Genomic DNA, 18935 nt, shown 5'->3' on the forward strand with positions numbered 1-18935 from the left:
ATTGCTCACATATTGATCTTACTCTAAAAGTACAATAAGATTACAATATGTCCCTGCCCCTGTGCCCTACAAGGGCATTGCAAATACACGTGCATATAAAATATGTATTACACATAAGAAAGGTACTTACACTATAATTTATCTATTTCTATGCCTATAATATATAACAAAAATATTATTTTAGTATCTTAGAATTATACTTATTTTCATTGAAAAATTCTTAGTTATAGTTAGAGGGAGCAAGTGATATAGCTATCTCATCTCATTCTACTGCATGGCTGCGTCCCTTGGAGTGGCCGGCGCTGGGACATTGTGTAGAGGAGCCATAATATAAATGTTGAATCATGAAGTGATTTCATAATTATTTTTATATATCAATGCTTTAAATAAAACGCAATTTTTTTTATCATCGGTTTTTATTCCATCTTTTACACATTAACTATGTGGTTTCAACAATAATTAAGTAATTGTGACGTTGCTTTTCTAATTTTAAATTTGACTATTATTGAAACTACATGTTACATTATTATCACAAAACCTTTGGTCAGTGTATGAAGTATAGCTACAAGAATAGTTAGTTATTTTACTTTAGATTCATTTCCTAAACTATGTCAGGCAAGATCTCAAAGCACAATATAATACGTTAATTAATATAACTGAAAAACTGAAAATGCAAAATGATAAAACTAAATTATAGTTATCGTATAAAATTAACCACGTCTTAAAAAATAAATTAAACATAATCAGAGGGTAAAAGGTAATAAAGTCAGACCAAAAAAAGTCTGCAGCGGATTTGATAGCCCACGCAGAGTACGTGTTATTTTAAACGTCAAACTTCTATGTAATTATGACGTAATAAATATCACTTACACTGCGTGGGCTATCAAATCCGCTGCAGACTTTTCTTGGTCCGATTCTACAAACAAATAAAATAGAAATAGAAATAGTTTATTCGTGGCATAAAAAATAGGTAACAGACAAAAGAGAAAAAAAAGAGGAACAAAAATAAAAAAAATACACTTATCATTACATAACAGAACTAGTAAATAGCCACGAAATGGTCCCGACTCAGCATGGTGTTGCCTTGATGGGCCAACGCTGGTCTTCCGTCGGGGCCATGGACGAGTGAAAAGTGAATAAAAGGGATTTTATTGGACTGAAATATGAGCGATTGCTACAGTAACTTATACATAAACTGTTAAAATCGTCCGCTAGCTGGCGCGCGTGCACGGAGCGGGTGAGCGGGTTAACGAAATATGTGACGTCCCACGGGAAAAGGTTCCTTATGGCGGTTGGCGCTTACGCTATTATTAACGCCGCTCCAATATTATTGCGGCGCTATGCGACGTAAGCGCCAGCCGCCATAAGGTACCTTTTGTCGTGGAACGTCACATATAGTATGAACGTATAGGTAGCTAACTGGCGCGGACGCGTGCGACAGATTTTACCTACAGCCTGGCAAAAAAGAGTAGAAATTAAAAAGTGGCAACACTGTAGTGTCGTCCCGTTCTCTTATATAAATTGATTTCAAAGGGACGACACTATAGTATTGCCACTTTTTAATTTCTTTCTACTCTTTTTTGCCCGGCTGTACAATGGCTTCCGCGTGCGTGCCCCCGCCCACGCTAGCAGACGCCCTATATCCCCTAAAATGACAGTTAAATTGGTCATTTCCTACCCAATTATCCTGAATCATCAACTAAAATGACAAATTTTGGCAATTGAACTGTGATTTTAGTGTATTTGATATAAAAGGTATAATCTGGAAATTAGTTTTCATAATTTCGTAAATGTCGACTTTCAATTCGTATTCGGATTCGAAACGTAGTTCGATACGAAAAGTTTCAACGAATTTATATTTTCTCCAAACCACTAAAAACTTAAAACGATATCATTTATCTCTGCCAATCAAATATAGCCCTTATTTTTAAGGACTTAAGTTGTTTTTACATCTTACTAACAAATAGTGAAGTTCTGCGCCTAGTAATATTTCCCTCGTTAGGAATGGGAATATTTCTCAAAAGGAAACGCGCAATGGAATTATTGGCGTCCAGAAGACTAAAACTTATTTCATAATGACCCCAAAATTAATGTGGTTCTTATGAAGCAATTATTTTATTGTGACATTGAAATATAAGTGGGTATAGAGCTACAAATATCTTAAAGGTCGCATTTTCATTGTTTAACGATTGTGATGGGGCGAAATATAGGTATTTCACTCGTTTTTCACGAATCTCGGCTTTAATCATATTTACGAGATTCACGAAATACTAAAGGATTTAAGACAACTCTTCGTCGCTGGAAAGCAATAATGCTGTAACCCGCAATATAGTTGTAGCGCGAGTTACAGCATTATTGCTTTCCAGCGACGAAACCCTTTACCAGGCTGACACTTGACAGTTCAAGAATGATGTACTGACATTCGACAGTAAGACTGCTTACTGATCGAAAATAGAACACATGTTTGAAGTGCCGTATGTGGGAAATATATATCCCTTAGCTTGGTAAAGGGTTAACCACATACCAAACTGATGACCGGGCTCATAAAACTTTAATTCACACATGCTTGGTCGTAGCATGAGTCTATGACCCCGTGTTTTGTCGATCCGAAGAACTTCCTTTCGTAGTAAGACGTATTAATTATGGTACTTAATTGATCTTGGCCGGGATCAAGATGCAGACCAGGTCTCCGCTGTCGGTCTTGAGCTCCCACTTCACATCGACCTTGACCTTGGGGTACGACTTGAGGACTGGCAGTGACGTCACGTACTTGGCCAGTTCACCGGCCTGTAAAAAAAGATTACTTAAAGTAAGGACGTTAAAATGAATTGCTTTCATTGACTGGCATGTTCCTATCTCTATCTATTGTTGTCCCGCTTGCACATTGCCATTGACCGCTGGCTCATGGGCACAGGTCAATGTGCGAAATTTTTCGTGCGTAGAGTCGTTACATAACAAAAAAAAATAGTTTAACAATTCAATGAGGATAAATGCGCAAAGCGTGAATGCCAGAAGAAAGTGCATGGTTCATGATGACCCCGTCTCTGTGGTTACCTCTTTCATCTAGTCATAGTTAGGTACCTTCAGTGAGCAGGACAGTCCGCTGCCCTTGCAGGCGTTGGGTTGAGGCAGTAGGAGCAGAACGGGAAGATTCATGGTAATCATGATGACCCCGTGAACTTCTGTGGTTATCTCTTCCATCCAGTGACTGTCTTAGTTACCTTCAGTGGACAGGACAGTCCGCTGCCCTTCCAGGCGTTGGGTTGAAGCAGTGGGGACAGAACGGGAAGATTCATGATAATCATGATGACCCCGTGAACTTCTGTGGTTCTGGTTATCTCTTTCATCAAGTGTTCTTAGTTACCTTGAGCGGGCAGGACAGTCCGCTGCCCTTGCAGGCGTCGGGCTGCGGCAGCGGGAACGGCACGGGAAGGTTCATGATGACTCCGTGAACTTCTGTGGTTATCTCTTTCACCAAGTGACTGCGTTAGTTACGTTGAGTGGGCAGGACAGTCCGCTGCCCTTGTAGGCGTCGGGCTGCGGCAGAGGGAACGGTACCGGAAGGTTCATGATGACTCCGTGAACTTTTGTGGTTATCTCTTTCATAAAGTGACAGACTTAGTTACCTTGAGTGGGCAGGACAGTCCGCTGCCCTTGCAGGCGTCGGGCTGCGGCAGCGGGAACGGTACGGGAAGGTTCATGATGACTCCGTGAACTTCTGTGGTTATCTCTTTTATCAAGTGACTGTCTTAGTTACCTTGAGTGGGCAGGACAGTCCGCTACCCTTGCAGGCGTCGGGCTGCGGCAGAGAGAACGGTACGGGAAGGTTCATGATGACCCCGTGAACTTCTGTGGTTATCTCTTTCACGAAGTGACTGTCTTAGTTACCTTGAGTGGGCAGGACAGTCCGCTGCCCTTGCAGGCGTCGGGCTGAGGTAGCGGGAACAGCACGGGAAGGTTCATGACGACTCCGTGAACTTCTGTGGTTATCTCTTTCACCAAGTGACTGTCGTAGTTACCTTGAGCGGGCAGGACAGTCCGCTGCCCTTGCAGGCGTCGGGTTGAGGCAGAGGGAACGGTACGGGTAGGTTCATGATGACTCCGTGAACTTCTGTGGTTATCTCTTTCGCTGCTACCGCTGGAATGAGAATTACATACGTGAAGGATATTTAATTAATAATTACGAGTATCAGTCGAGTTATAGGTACCCTCATTCGCAAGGTTTTATTTGCCATGTGTTCAATTTATTTACTATCAAAATAGACTTTTTTGACAACAGTACAGCTACCATCAGTTTGGCATTGACATAAACGCTATTGTGAACGTAATTTACTTTCTAAATATCTCTTTCGCACTAATATGTCAGTACGAGCGAGATGCATAGAAAGTAAATTACGTTCACGATAGCGTTTATGTCAATGCCAAACTGATGGTAGAGGCTCAGACGTTGAAAGTCATCGAATGTAATTAATTATAAGCAATTCTAAAACAAAAATAACAAAAGAGATTGCGAAAGATGCAAGAAAAATATTATGTTGAATTACAATAAAATATGTGACGTTCCACGACAAAAGGTACCTTATGGCGGCCTGCGCTTACGTCGCATAGCGCCGCAATAATATTGGAGCGGCGTTAATAATAGCGTAAGCGCCAACCGCCATAAGGAACCTTTTCCCGTGGGACGTCACATATTTATATCAATAAAAGGACGAAGGATTGCGTAGCATAATAGCATTCCAATAAAGACAATAAACTGTATTAAAATTAAGACGAGGTAGGTATGTTCTTTAAAAATATACGCCCTTATTATTGTGAGTTACTTGTTATAAGGCTTTACAAAACTTGGTTAGCAAATAGTTCTACTCATTGCAGTTGGTACTTACAGATGTAGTGCATAGTTATTTTCGATCGTATCTTCACGGATACGTACGAATCTTGCTATTTCAGTCAATCTCGGTACAAAAAGTACTGATGTTGACTGAAGTAGCATGACAAGTACGAACGTTTCCGGGAAAATACGATGGACGATGGAAAACTATTACGCATTACATTCCATAAGTGAATACGCAGTTTTGAAGTGTCTGGGTATCATAACAATTCTCATTACCAATTTATGTAGTTACTAATACCTGCTAATACTTTTATAGTACAAATGGTCCCATTTTCCCGCACTAGTGCGTGAAATATCACTTTTCGTGCGTATGTCAAAAGCTTAAAGGGCCATATGTACTATAAAACGTTGTACGATACACGTGTGAATAGGTAATTTGCAACTCGTGTCGATTTAAAGCACTACCTTCGGTCGTGTTTCGAAACGAGTCGAGTTCGAGTCGTGAAATTCGAAACGAGTGGCGATAAATTAAATTTTATCGCCACTCGTTTCGAATTTCCTCTTTTTCGCACTCGTATCGTAAATAACTATTATAGAGCAAAGATCAGACGAGACACACACATTAAGTATTGTTACATAGTTAATGAATCAATCACACCGGCTGCATCAGCCGGCATGCGTGATCACTGATTATTGAATGATTATACACATACCTTTATTTATTACGTATTAGTATTACGTGTTATGAAACAAAGAAAATAGACTGAGTACTTAAGTAGGTAGGTACATGTTTTACATACCTACAGCATTTTCTACTCAATCTATTTTCTTTTGTATTACTTACTATTTTCAGCAAGTAAATCTAATTACCTCAGAGATATATGTTAGTTAAATTTCCATGTACTTAATTAATTAGTTTAATTACGGCATTTTTTAATGATGTGAGCGGATAAATTACAAGCGAGAAATATATCCTAGAAAATATTCCTTATTTCTTCTACTATACATAGTAAAGTGGTCGTACTGGCCTATAACCGCGAAAATCGAAGTTCGCAAATTGCGGGCATTTTTCTCTGTCTGTCACACTTATTACGCCTTCATTGGAGTAAAAGAGAAAGATCCCCGCAATTTCGGTTTTCGCGGTAGCCCCCCTGTACTGGCTCGACTCGGTCCCAGTACATGTCATCTTGAAACTTAAGTCATTGTCAATGGAGGTGACAGCAGGGTGTCATCTACTAGGCATTAGCATGTCGAGCACTATTAGTACCACCACCTTAGGTATGTGTTACGTATTGTTTAAAACCCGACTTTAAGTCATAGTTATGCGTAAACATCCGTTTCGTAAATAAACGTTAACGTTTGACATTGACCGTGAGAGCAACTGTATTATAAATGGAAACATGTAGAAATAAGTAAATTACACAAATAATCTTCATTGGGCTAAGAAAATTGTCCAGTTTCACACCAACTATTTATTTATTTATTTAAACTTTATTGCACAATAAATGAAGAGTACAAATGGCGGACTTAATGCCAGAAGGCATTCTCTACCAGTCAACCATGGGCTAAACCGAAAGATCTAGTTGGTGCAGGCTCAGAATACTGTTACAGTAAATTTGGAAAGAAAAAAAAACACTAAACTATAATATATGACATTATATATACATATATACAATACATATATACATACATATATATGTATATACCCACTGTAAACATCATGAGGACGACTTATGAACCTGCCGGCCTAGCCAAGGTTACAATCGCTATCGCTTCGACAACGAAAAGCATTATGTCTCTCTATCACTCTTCCATATTAGTACGACAGTGACAGTTGCGTTTCGATCGCTTCGGAGCGTGAGCGATTGGCATCTTGGCTACGCGGCCTGTTACGCTCTACTCATTTAAGTTGTCGCGGGTTTGCGCTTGAAAGAGAATTTGTTCTGCTACTGCTACTGAACTAGCAATGTTCTTGGCTTAAAATTGAGCCAAAGGCACTGTGGAGCGACGTTACGTGGTTAGGTACTTATTACGGCATCCGCTCATGCTAATAGCTGTAATATAACATCGCAGCGCATTACTCAGCCGGTAGTTGTAGTGGTAATAGTTTGCTTGAGCTAAAACGACTATGTTTTAGAAATCATCTTAGCTAACTTTACACCTTGAATAGAATGAAGTGAGGAGTGTATCAGGCCGGTTTGAAAGAAGGTAAGGTTTACTCGGGTAATTCCGAATGTCGAAAACTGTCGGATAATTCCGAAAAGAGACTTTTATTATGATGGAATTAAGGGTGATTTTCATCTGAATTTCGGAATTATCCGACATTCGGTATTACCCGAATACACCTTATACTGACATCAGAATGTATAAATAATATCATTTAGTTATTGTGCGTCTCGCTCGCACCAATTCTTGTACAGAAAAAGAGACGCGAATTCTCTCTTGTCCTCGAGCCCGATTCATTCGATTTGATTGAAAAATTGTTATGGTTTTGAACTGGTTTTGATACGACCTTGGCGATCGTCTTGGTCATTGGCGCGCATTTTACGCATTTTTCATTTTGCATGTGTCGGCGGCCGGTCGTAAGATCAGGCAGATCGTAATGTTCCTGTGTAATGTTTTGACGATAGTCACATTAATCCAAGATAGAGGTAGGTAGGATAGGTTCGTTAGGTTGCTTCAGATGCCCGAAGGGCAAACTGCCCAGAAATAGCGCTACGCGGGGCTCCGTCGGCTCAGGGAACGAGTCAAAGATTTTTCACGTTTCACGATATGCCTAGGAATTTCACGATATGACTGATCTTGCGATCGGCCGCCGACACATGCACCAATCTGCGAACGATCTTCGACGTCGTATCAAAACCAGTTTAAAACCATAAAAAAATTTACAACCGAATCTGGTCCTTATCGTGACGATGCTGTTCATGCGCGACCATACGCCTTCGTATTTATCATGCTACTTCAGTCAACCTCAGTACTTTTTGTCCCGAGACTGACTGAAATAGCAAGACACGTTCGTACGTTTACGAAAAAATACGATGGAACATATACACTACATCTGTAGGAAATTAATTTCTTTGACTGTACAATACTCTGCTCTATACCATACGGGCACACGTGGCCCGTACCCCAGGCCCCTATCCTCAGGGGGGCCCGAGATCAAACAGTAACAGTATACCTATAATAAATAGAAGATCATAGTAGAAAAACCGGGCAAGTGCGAGTCGGACTCGCGCACGAAGGGTTCCGTACCATTGAGCAAAAAAAAAAGGAAAAAAATGCAAAAAGAAAACGGTCACCCATCCAAGTACTGACCACGCCCGATGTTAGCTGTATGCTGTATGGGAGCCCCACTTCAATCTTTATTTTATTCTGTTTTTAGTATTTGTTGTTATAGCGGCAACAAAAATACATCATCTGTGAAGATTTCAACTGTCTAGCTATCACGGTTCGTGAGATACAGCCTGGTGACAGACAGACGGACGGACGGACGGACAGCGAAGTCTTAGTAATAGGGTCCCGTTTTACCCTTTGGGTACGGAACCCTAAAAATGATGAGAAAAATGTTACTTTGATTCGCTTTTTTTCCTTCCAAAAGGGCCCCGAATTCTTATGTGCCCAAGGGCCCCAGCATAGTTTAAGACGGCCCTGACTCTGCTGTCTACTTACAAGGTGTGAAATCAATAGTGATGGTCGCATTGGTGTTTCTCTTGAGGATGCACTCCTTCGCTGAGTCTTCGCACCCGCTCACGCCCACATTCGCCACGGACCCCAAAGACGATCCTGGAAACAAAGCAATTATTTCGTTAATTTGAATAATGACGACCGGTCAGTAATAGGGTAATAAATTTTTATTGTTTAACAGTAACACTCTGGTTTACTGTAACATAAACGCATATTGCTTGTGTCAGCGCAACCCAAAGAATATAATACTCACTAGGCGCAACCTAACATGTATAAATAGGTATTGATACGAGTATATTAACCTTTTTGACGCCATGTCAAACACAAAAGCTGCCACTCGGACGCCACGTCACCGAAGTGTCAAAACTGAAATTGAACTTTATGCATAAATGCACGTAGGTCTTTGTTGCTCTGTGGTTTGTGACCGATTAATCCGTCTTTGGCGTTGGACCTGCGGTGCAGATATATCGGTCATTGGCGTCCAAATGGTTAAATAAAGGCTTTTCTATTCTGAACACTACTATCGTCTTGTTTGATTCCATAAACTCTAATCTCGTCTCCCGTATGCTGCCGCCTACCCTACTTATTAGTTATCTAGTATAATCTAATACAATATTATACAATTTTTAAGAAAAAAAAACCGACTTCCATGGGGCCGATGAAAGATTACTGTAGATGGTACACTATGTAGAAAAGGAGGTAAAACCACCCACTTTTCTACTAGCATTTCGCTTCTGTATAATGGCTCCTCTACAGGATGGGCCAACGCCGGCCACTCCAAGGGACGCAGCCATGCGGTAGAATGAGATAGCAATATCACTTGCTCCCTCTAACGCATAAATGCGTCCCTTGGAGTGGCCGGTGTTGGCCCATCGTGAAGAGGAGCCATGAGGGTCGTAGTTCTAGCCTAACCTAACCCACTCCTCAGATAGCAGTTCGGTTCTGTGCGGATCGCAGTTCGAACCTATACTAATCAAACCCACTTTTCAAGTAGCATTTCGTTTCTGTAAGGCTCGCAGTTCTAACCTAACCTAATCCTTGTTCGGTTCTGTGAGGATCGCAGTTCAAACCTAACCTAACCCACTTAATGGCGCATGCCGTGCGGTGTGGTGTACGGGGGCTTAAGCGGGAGGGGCTAGTAAGATTGGCATCATCGTACTTTATACCTACATTAATTTTATGGTAGGTAATCATAGTTGTTTATTTAGTTAAGGTATCATAGTGGTTTTCTGGATCAAGGTCCGGGTCCGAGTCCGGGTCCGAGTCCGGGACCGGGTCCGAGTCCGGGTCCGAGTCCGGGTCCGTGTCCGGGTCCGAGACCGGGTCCGAGTCCGGGTCCGAGTCCGGTTCCGAGTCAGAGTCCGAATCCGGGTCCGAGTCCAGGTCCGGGTCCAAACCGGATCCGGGTGCGAACCGGATCCGGGTATGAGTCCGAGTCCGGGTCCCAGTCCAAGTCAAAATCGAAATTCGTAATCACCAAACGTGTACCATGCGTCATTGAAGAGTTCTGTTCTGGTCATCATCAGCAGTTCCATTTCATCAAATGCGACAGTTTTTAATGTAAATGCTTGATTTTATGATGAAAATACAAAAAAATCTATACGTATGCCTTTAATATTTGGGGAGTTCCCTCGATTCTTTATGGATCCCATCATCAGAACTCGAGCTTGACAAAAATGTGGCTTAAAAACTTAACTTGCTTAACGAACATAACGAAAAGGAAAAATCGCCAAACGTGAACTATGCGTCGTTTAAGAGTTCTGTTCTGATCATCATCAGCAGTTCCACTTCATCAAATGCAACAGTTTTTAATGAAAATGCTTGATTTTCTAATGTAAATACAAAAATCTCTATACGCATGCCTTTAAGATTTGAGGAGTTCCCTTGATTCCTCATGGGTCCCATCATCAGAACTCGAGCTTGACAAAAATGTGGCTTAAAAACTTAACTTGCTTAACAAACATAACGACGAGGACAAATCGCCAACCGTGAACTATGCGTCGTTGAAGAGTTCTGTTCTGATCATCATCAGCAGTTCCACTTCATCAAATGCAACAGTTTTTAATGAAAATGCTTGATTTTCTGATGTAAATACAAAAATCTCTATACGCATGCCTTTAAGATTTGAGGAGTTCCCTTGATTCCTCATGGAACCCATCATCAGAACTCGAGCTTGACAAAAATGTGGCTTAAAAACTTAACTTGCTTAACAAACATAACGAAGAGGACAAATCGCCAACCGTGAACTATGCGTCGTTAAAGAGTTCCGTTCTGATCATCATCAGCAGTTCCACTTCATCAAATGTCACTTTTTTGGGTGTATATGCTTGATTTGTTGATAAAAACCCAAAAATCACTATATGTATGCCTTTAAGATTTGAGGAGTTCCCTCGATTCCTCATGGATCCCATCATCAGAACTGGGTTTTGACAAAAACGGGACCAATCTGTATGCATATACATTCAATCAAAACAAGAATTTTCAAAATCGATCTAGTAATGACGGAGATATGGAGTAAGAGTAACAAACATAAAAAAAAAATAAAAAAAAAATAAAAAAAATAAAAAAAAACATACAACCGAATTGATAACCTCCTTCTTTGAGATTTGGAAGTCGGTTAACAAGATATTTCATGGCGACCCTGCAAGGATCGCCATGAAATATCTTGCCTAGTGGATAGTGACCCTAAGCCGATGGTCCTGGGTACGAATCCCGGTAAGGGCATTTATTTGTGAGATGAACACAGATATTTGTTCCTTAGTCATGGGTGTTTTCTATGTATTATATAAATATGTATTTTTCTATATAAGTATGTTTATATCGTCGTCTATAGTTCGTTTTTTTTAGCATTAGAAAGAACTCCACAGAAGCAAGCGTGCAGTTTTTATCAGGCTCTTTAATTGTTAATAATTATTGAATTATCTAATGTAGCATGGTCAATACATATAATTTACTTCAAATTATTACCGCTATAAGTGTCGGATTTGGAACCACAAGCTTACTTCTGCGAAGTTCTTTCTAATGCTAAAAAAAACGAACTATAGTATAGTTCGTAGATTCGTAACTGAGCCCGGCGGCTAATCCTATTGTCTATTGTTAAGTAAAACCGCACGTGCTACTTACCTGCAAAAAAGGGTCATCCTTATTCTATTTGGCACCTGAGCGCAGGCTAGTCCAACGCTCAAAAAACCAGTGTAGTTGCGCTCTCCGATAACGCGCCTTTGTTACGCATCTCGATGACACATTTTAGACTGGTTCTGTAGCGTTCGACTCGCCGGCACTCAGTAACCGAAGTACGCAGGTTTTTATGCAGGTGGTGGTGGCACGTGGCACGAGCGGTTTTACTTAACAATAGACAATAGGATTAGCTCGGGCTCTGTTACGAACCTACGAACTATACCCATGTGCAAAACGCACGACACAAGTGCAAAATTCGTACGTGTATCCGATTTAACCCGGTTGACTTAAGTCTAATAATAGGTGAAACCACAGATACTTAACCCAAAAAAGGTCGCAGAAATAACCAACGACCGTTACCGTTAGGAAAACTAGGACGCCTAAGCCACTTATCGACAAAGCCTAAAACAGAGAGATCCAACTATTCCGGGCACTGTCAAAGGTCACTGCGGGATTATGGGACAATTGACAGCTCAATGTTAGGGGAGAAAGGTCGGACAAGTTGAAACATGTTATTTACTCGTATTCATTCAATCTGCCGTATTCGAACTTCAAGATATTCACAAGAGACGACACGTACTAGATCCATTCTAGATACGTTATACGGCTCGATTCTGGAAATCTCTACTAGACCTCAACAAGTTACGATATGGATAATTTAAAGATATTTGTAAGATAGATATGTCAAATTTGACGTTTCCGCGATTCTGAAGGCGAACGATTTCGACAAGTTATGACTTAGATATCCAAGCATATCCAAGTCACATCTAGTCGATATCTAATGTAAATCTAGTTGATCTCTATATCGTTTCTAGATCTTGTGATTATCTCGTTTACCGAATACGCGTGATAGTTTAGATATCAATTAGTTCTCTTTTGCAGCAATTGCAGCGCAATTCGGGCAACCAATGTCACTTTTACGTTAGATAGAGAAGATATCTATTAGATGTGAATTGGATCTCTAAGTCATATCCTGTGGAAATCGTTCAAGAATATCTCCAGAATCGCTCAAATGTCAAATTTGACAGGTTAGATCTTAAACATATCGTTATCGTATCTTGGTGATGTCTAAAAGATGTCTAATAGATGTCTATTTCAAAATCCGAATCGGGCCCAATAAGTTCCAAATATATCATGTTTGTGAGATATTGCGTCAAGGGACAGTTTCGGCATTAAAAATGCATTGTTCACCTACTTTAGGTTACAAATTTATAGTCAGTACCAACTATAGCTCTATACAGACTTAACCATTTGACCAAGTGTGGAAATGTCACCTTGTACATGAAATTGCAATGCACAAATGACGTTATTAAGGACTCGACACTTTGTCATGTCAAAGTCGGTGCAGGGCTATAACCGCGAAAATAGAATTTCGCAAATTGCGGGCATCTGTCTCTGTCACTCTTATTACGCCTTCATTGGAGTAAAAAAAGAGAAAGATCCCCGCAATTTGCGAATTTCGGTTTTCGCGGTAGGTCCTCAGAGGTAAGGATGATTCACGTTAGAGTCCGGGTACGGGGCAAGGCATCCGGCACTTCGTTTCCTATAGAAAGCATCACGTGATCATCTGTCATAGAAAATGAAGTGTGCCTCGGCCCGGACCCGCGCCGTTCTAGCGTGAGTCATACTTTAGCTTAGACAAACTACAGATGTCATATGTTGTACTTATAATAGGTAATTAATTAGGGAATGTTATGAATGTGAAGGAAGCGAAAGAGGTATGTCGGGATCGTAGCAAGTGGAAATCCGTGGTCTCTTGCCTACCCCTCCGGGAAATAGGCGTGATTTTATGTATGTATGTATGTAATAGGTACTTATTTAGTTCATGCTGTATCGAATTCACATTACGCCGTAGTGAAACCGTGTGCGTAGTGAATGGATCGTTCGCTGATCGTCCGTCGTTCATTGTGATCGAATTTAACTTGACAATGGGTATCCTGTCGAACCCGCCCGATTGTAAATATGTAAGTAGTAACAAGAAAGGGCTATTTTAACCAGTGATTTTAACCCATACCTAGACTAGGAATCCTCTAGACCGAGTTTAGAGCAATTATTTCATGCAACCGATGATGCCAAAAATGCGGGGGTGCGCGGGACGAGGTAAGCGAAGTCCCGTGCCGTGATTGGTCCGTTCAAAGACACGGACGTCACACAAAGGCACTTTCGACTCGAACATGGAGTAGAATTACCGTATGCGTGGCAGAAGGGGTAGCGCTACTATGCTCAGTTTGGTGGAAGTCTTTTCTGTGTTTTAACCCAACTATAATTGCTTATGTATATATAGAACCGGCACACAGAACCAGTATTTTGCGCCATGAGTTGATGTTAAGACAACAAACCATAGGAGCGAAGTAATAGGGAACGCTACCGTTACTTAGTTTGTATGGCGAGTACCGGAAATTCCCGGTTCCGGTACTCTATTCGTATAGAAAACCAGTACCGGGAGCACTCCCTAGAGCGGAGCATGAGTCTCGCGACCTAAACGCGTAACCGTTTTACGACGTTTTGTTCGCGTGGTACAGGTTGCGATAGCTATAGTCGCACCAAACTAAGTCTGCAGCGGATTTGATAGCCCACGCAGTGTAAGTGTTATGCGATGTATTACGTAATAATTTCATACAAGTTTGACGTTTAAAATTACACTTGCACTGCGTGGGCTATCAAAATCGCTGCAGACTTTTCTTGGTCTGACTTTAGTATCTAATAATATGTAAACGTTTTAACCGCGAACTAGAGTTGGAACTTTACGCCGGTTTAAAGTTTAAACAGTTCATATTTTCATAGAAATTTTGACAATGATGATGAGATGATGACATATTATTCGCACACTTATTTGTCATTGTAATTGCCAGGCAGAGTTATCATGGCCCGGTTCTAGTTCAATTTTGTACGCAGTAGATTCTCATTATCTTACTTATATATATAAATATCACAATTATCATTTGTAGTAGGTAATGATAATAAGTAACATTTATTTTCATATTTAACCGTTGCTGTTCGGTGTAGGAAAACATCGTAAGGAAACCGGACTAATCCCAGTTATGCCTAGTTTTCCCTTTGGTTGGAAGACAGAATATGGCGGTCGCTTTTGTAACAACTAGAGCCAACGCTAATTCTTTGGGATTAGTTGCCAAGCGGACCCCAGGCTTCTACGAGCCGTGGCAAAAAGACGAAACAACGTTAGAAATAGACGACAATGAGATGAGTGACGTAGTAACATTAATTGAAACAGTCGTTAAAGATATCATTGAAGTGCTGGGATGTTTACGAGGTCTAAGTACTAAAAAGTACAGATTTAGAGTCCGTTTGCCCAGTACGTTCCACGATTCTTCACTTTCCACACAGACTCTAGTGCATAATCTAACCATATATCATCGTTCTTTCACGAAAACGCACAAACGTTTTATGCTATTTCAGTCAATCTCGGTACAAAACCTACTGAGGTTGACTGAAGTAGCATGACATATACGAACGTTTCCTAGAAAATACCATAGCAAGGGATTGTTCACTACATCTGTAAATAATATCATTATATCTTCATTTATAAATTTAAAATATCTTGTAAAACTAACCCTAATGGCGATTTAACGATGTTATTATAATTTTTTAGATAAACATATGAGATAGGCAAACAAGTTTAGTTTTTCCGGCTCTCGTTAAGTTATCTGAAATCGTGATCATTAATGATCTACATTTTTATGTTCAATAAACTAAACGTATTTTTACTGTACCATCGCCCACAATGTTAACTGTACATCGGTGGATCTTATGCCTTTTGTAATAAGGTCCACTCCACCGATGTACAGTTAGGAGTGTTGCTGTTTGTACCGATTTAATACCTAGCTTAAAGATATAAAATTATCTTTTTTATTTTTTTTAGAAAAACGCTAGAAGTTATACCTACTGGCAAGCCCCCTCTCTCAGTAGAAAAAAGCACAAATTTGAATTTTTCCCCTTTTTCTACTGACGGAAATGGTTTGCCAAACTATACAATAAAAAAACTATAAAATAAAATATTCTTTATTAAATTAAAAGTAAAATAATAATTCTCTATAAAGTATCATATTTGTCTATAAAGTACCTATCATATTTAAATGCTGGTCTTGCTAGGACTTAAGTGCAAATTTTGTCCTAGTGTACATAACATACATGGATTATGTGATCCTGACATCCAAAGAGTAAAGTAAGTATAATAGGTAAAGAGAGCCCTCTTGAAGCATTTTATGGAAACTCATTTGAAAGCGCCATCTCTGATTCTCCCCCGAAACTAAGTATGTATGTGTGCGTGTACAACTACATATGCATCCATACGTGTACTTTCGTCCCACATAATATTAGGTCTACTTGGTCGGTTTAAAAGTCCATTTTTTTATTGGTTTCTTGTAACAAATAAATGTAATTGTTTACAAGAAGTCAAACAAAAAATGTACTTGTAAACCGCCCAAGTAGACCTAATATTATGTAGAAAAGGTTTTAAAGAGTGGAATGAATATAACAGAAACATAGTAGTAAGTAATAGTAAAGTATTTTATTGCCTTCAATTTGGTATATACAGATAGTATCATATTTAGTACCTATTAATAGCAGGAATCTACCGCTTGCAGCTTCTGACTCTATGTCCATTGTCTAAGCAGGTACCTCCATAATATGCGCTCCAGTTCCTTACACGACGTGTCTTTAGCGGAATCAAGACGCAAGATTTTTTGCAGAATGTCATAGAACATGTTTGTCGTGACCAAAATTAAAATTGCACTATTATAGTTTCGAACTTATACACAGGTCCTTTCATCGCTATTTGCAGTGAGCGCTAACGATGGAATTTTTCATTTTTCGTTCGAGAATATCTAAACCTCCCGGCATTTTCTTGAGCACTATTAAAAATTTTAAACCTCCAGGTGTTGTAATATTGGGAGGCTAATTTCCCTATTTTCGTATTTAATGCTTGCTCCATTTTTACTCGGTTACACTTTAAAATTAATAGAGAATAATTATCTTATATAATTTGTTTACGACATTTATTTTGGTCTGACAAGTAAACAACAGTTGCTAAGTAACCAACATTATAAATAAAGAAAGGTCTTGACAAACTAGGTATGTAACCTTCTCAATGTTGTATTCATGCCTTAAAATTGTATCAATTTTATAGTGACACATCTAATGACGTAGTTTGCATAATCGGAAGTCTGCTTTACGCAATTTTTCTTTCTTTCTAAATTGACGCCATCATCCGCCATCTTTACTGACGTTAACTATGTTCCGAGTGTCCCCCCCCTGCTGACATCTTTCAACTTACGTCATTTTAGCAATATAGGCGACAGAAGGATGTCTTTTATTGCCTTTATTGGGTATGTCGGACGTTTGCCGTAACAAATGCCCTTACCGGGATTCGAACCCAGGACCATCGGCTTCATAGGCAGAAGAGTCTATCCACTACGCCAGACCAGTCTTCATGTAAATATTAACATTAATTTCCTCATCCAGTTAAAAACATTACTGCCGGAATAAGGATGTGTCGAAAAGGATTAGATAAGGAAATTAATGTTAATATTTACATGAAGACCGGTCTGGCCTAGTGGGTAGACTCTGCCTATGAAGCCGATGGTCCTGGATTCTAATCCCGGTATGGGCATTTATTTGTGTGATGATCACAGATAATGTTCCTGAGTGACTCAGTCATTGGTGTTTTCTGTGTGTTTAACTATTTGTAAGTATTTACTATATATGTATAGGTATCGTTGTCTGAGTACCCATAACATATCTTGAGCTTAATGTGGGACTTAGTTAATCTTTGTAAGAATCTCCTATTGAAACTCTAAAACCAACTTATTTTCAGTGTCATTTATGTATAAATATTATGTGAGATGTGTCAGTAGGTATTTTAAATCTGTTCATAATACCTACTGACTCATCGAGTCGATCCTCATAATAAATAATACGTTAAAACGTAGTTCCAAATAGCTACTTACTTATTTATATATTGCGATATTGCGCTGCAATGCAAAATTAAGTACTTAAAGTTGGTTTCTGTGTTGATTTGAAGTGCCGAGTAAGCAAAAGAATCACGAACGTAAAGTGATTCGAATTTGGTAATTTGGTTGTAGTATTGAGGAATTCAGACGTAATAATTATGAGATGGAAAAAGGAAAGAATCTGGGTGGCATACAAGTTTTGACCTCAGCAGCTAGAATAATAATAATTAAGCGTTTGAGGTATGATATTAGTAGGATTCGCAATTTACAACTTGTAGATGTAAGTATTAGACTTATTCGCACTGTAAATTACCAAGCTGCATGATTCAAGTATCGTTTCTACACTAGGTCAGGCGTGGTTCACTCCGCGATTTCGTCGCTTTGCTACAGGTAGCTAAAACTACATCCGTTCCACCCCAATTTTGGGGTTTGCCATAAGCCGCGCGTGGCGCTGTCGCCACCTAGCGGCCTATCTGTGCTGATCGTAACAGACGCGTTTTGTTAGAGAGTGAGTCTTCTGTACCTAGTATTATTATTTATTCTGTGACTAGGTACGTATGTAGATACATAGGTAGGTACATGGTATGGAATGTGGGTTTTCACAATTTTCTAGTAACTTATTAGGTACCTAGAACTAGTAATGCTTAATTGAACTGCTGAAGAAACGCAATTTACACATGTAGAGATCATATTACTCATAAGGCACAATCGGATTCTCGCTCACATAAACGTTAATTTCCTCTCAGAAAAGTACTGTACAAACACTTTTTTTAAACTCACCACAATCCGTGTAAAATTTGGCTTGAGCACTGGCCAGCAAGACCGCAAGAGATACAACGAACAACATGGCTGCTTTTGTTTTTAATTTTATTTTTTAATCGCGCGCTAGCGTGCGGTCGACTCGCGCGTCGTTACGGACTGGCTGGTTCGACGTGCCGTGTGTGCGACCTTTATGCAGCTTATAACAATGCTCAGGCGCAGGTCAAAGATTATCAGCGATAGAGGGTTCATGAACCCTATATTATATCGGATGTTTTGTTGAACATATTCATTTTGGATTGTTATTTGTCTAAACTGCGTTTTAGTTTATACTACAAGGTGTTTTTTTATAACCTGCAATATTTTACGATGTTAATATATAGGCCATACTGAGTAACTTTTACTATGGGACCTACCCCGAAATCCCGGAAAAAAAATTGGCTGGTTCATAGATTTTGTCTGGTCCTGTCCTGTCTTTTCCATGGGAGAGTTAATTTTCAATTCGCGATTTCGGT

The 18935-nt window shown here is 39.7% G+C and overlaps 1 protein-coding gene across 1 annotated transcript; it reads right to left on the reverse strand.

Annotated features, from left to right (window-relative positions):
- Positions 1–1852: 1852 nt before the first annotated feature.
- On the reverse strand, positions 1853–18589 carry LOC134671444 (ecdysteroid-regulated 16 kDa protein). Its single transcript, XM_063529302.1, has 4 exons — positions 18442–18589; positions 8501–8614; positions 4020–4138; positions 1853–2787 (listed from the first exon to the last, which is right to left on the reverse strand). The coding sequence occupies exons 1-4, from the start codon at positions 18506–18508 to the stop codon at positions 2650–2652; spliced, it is 438 nt and encodes a 145-aa protein (XP_063385372.1). The 5' UTR covers positions 18509–18589; the 3' UTR covers positions 1853–2649.
- Positions 18590–18935: the final 346 nt, after the last annotated feature.

This window comes from Cydia fagiglandana, chromosome 15 (assembly GCF_963556715.1).
Source record: "Cydia fagiglandana chromosome 15, ilCydFagi1.1, whole genome shotgun sequence".
NCBI lineage: Eukaryota > Metazoa > Arthropoda > Insecta > Lepidoptera > Tortricidae > Cydia > Cydia fagiglandana.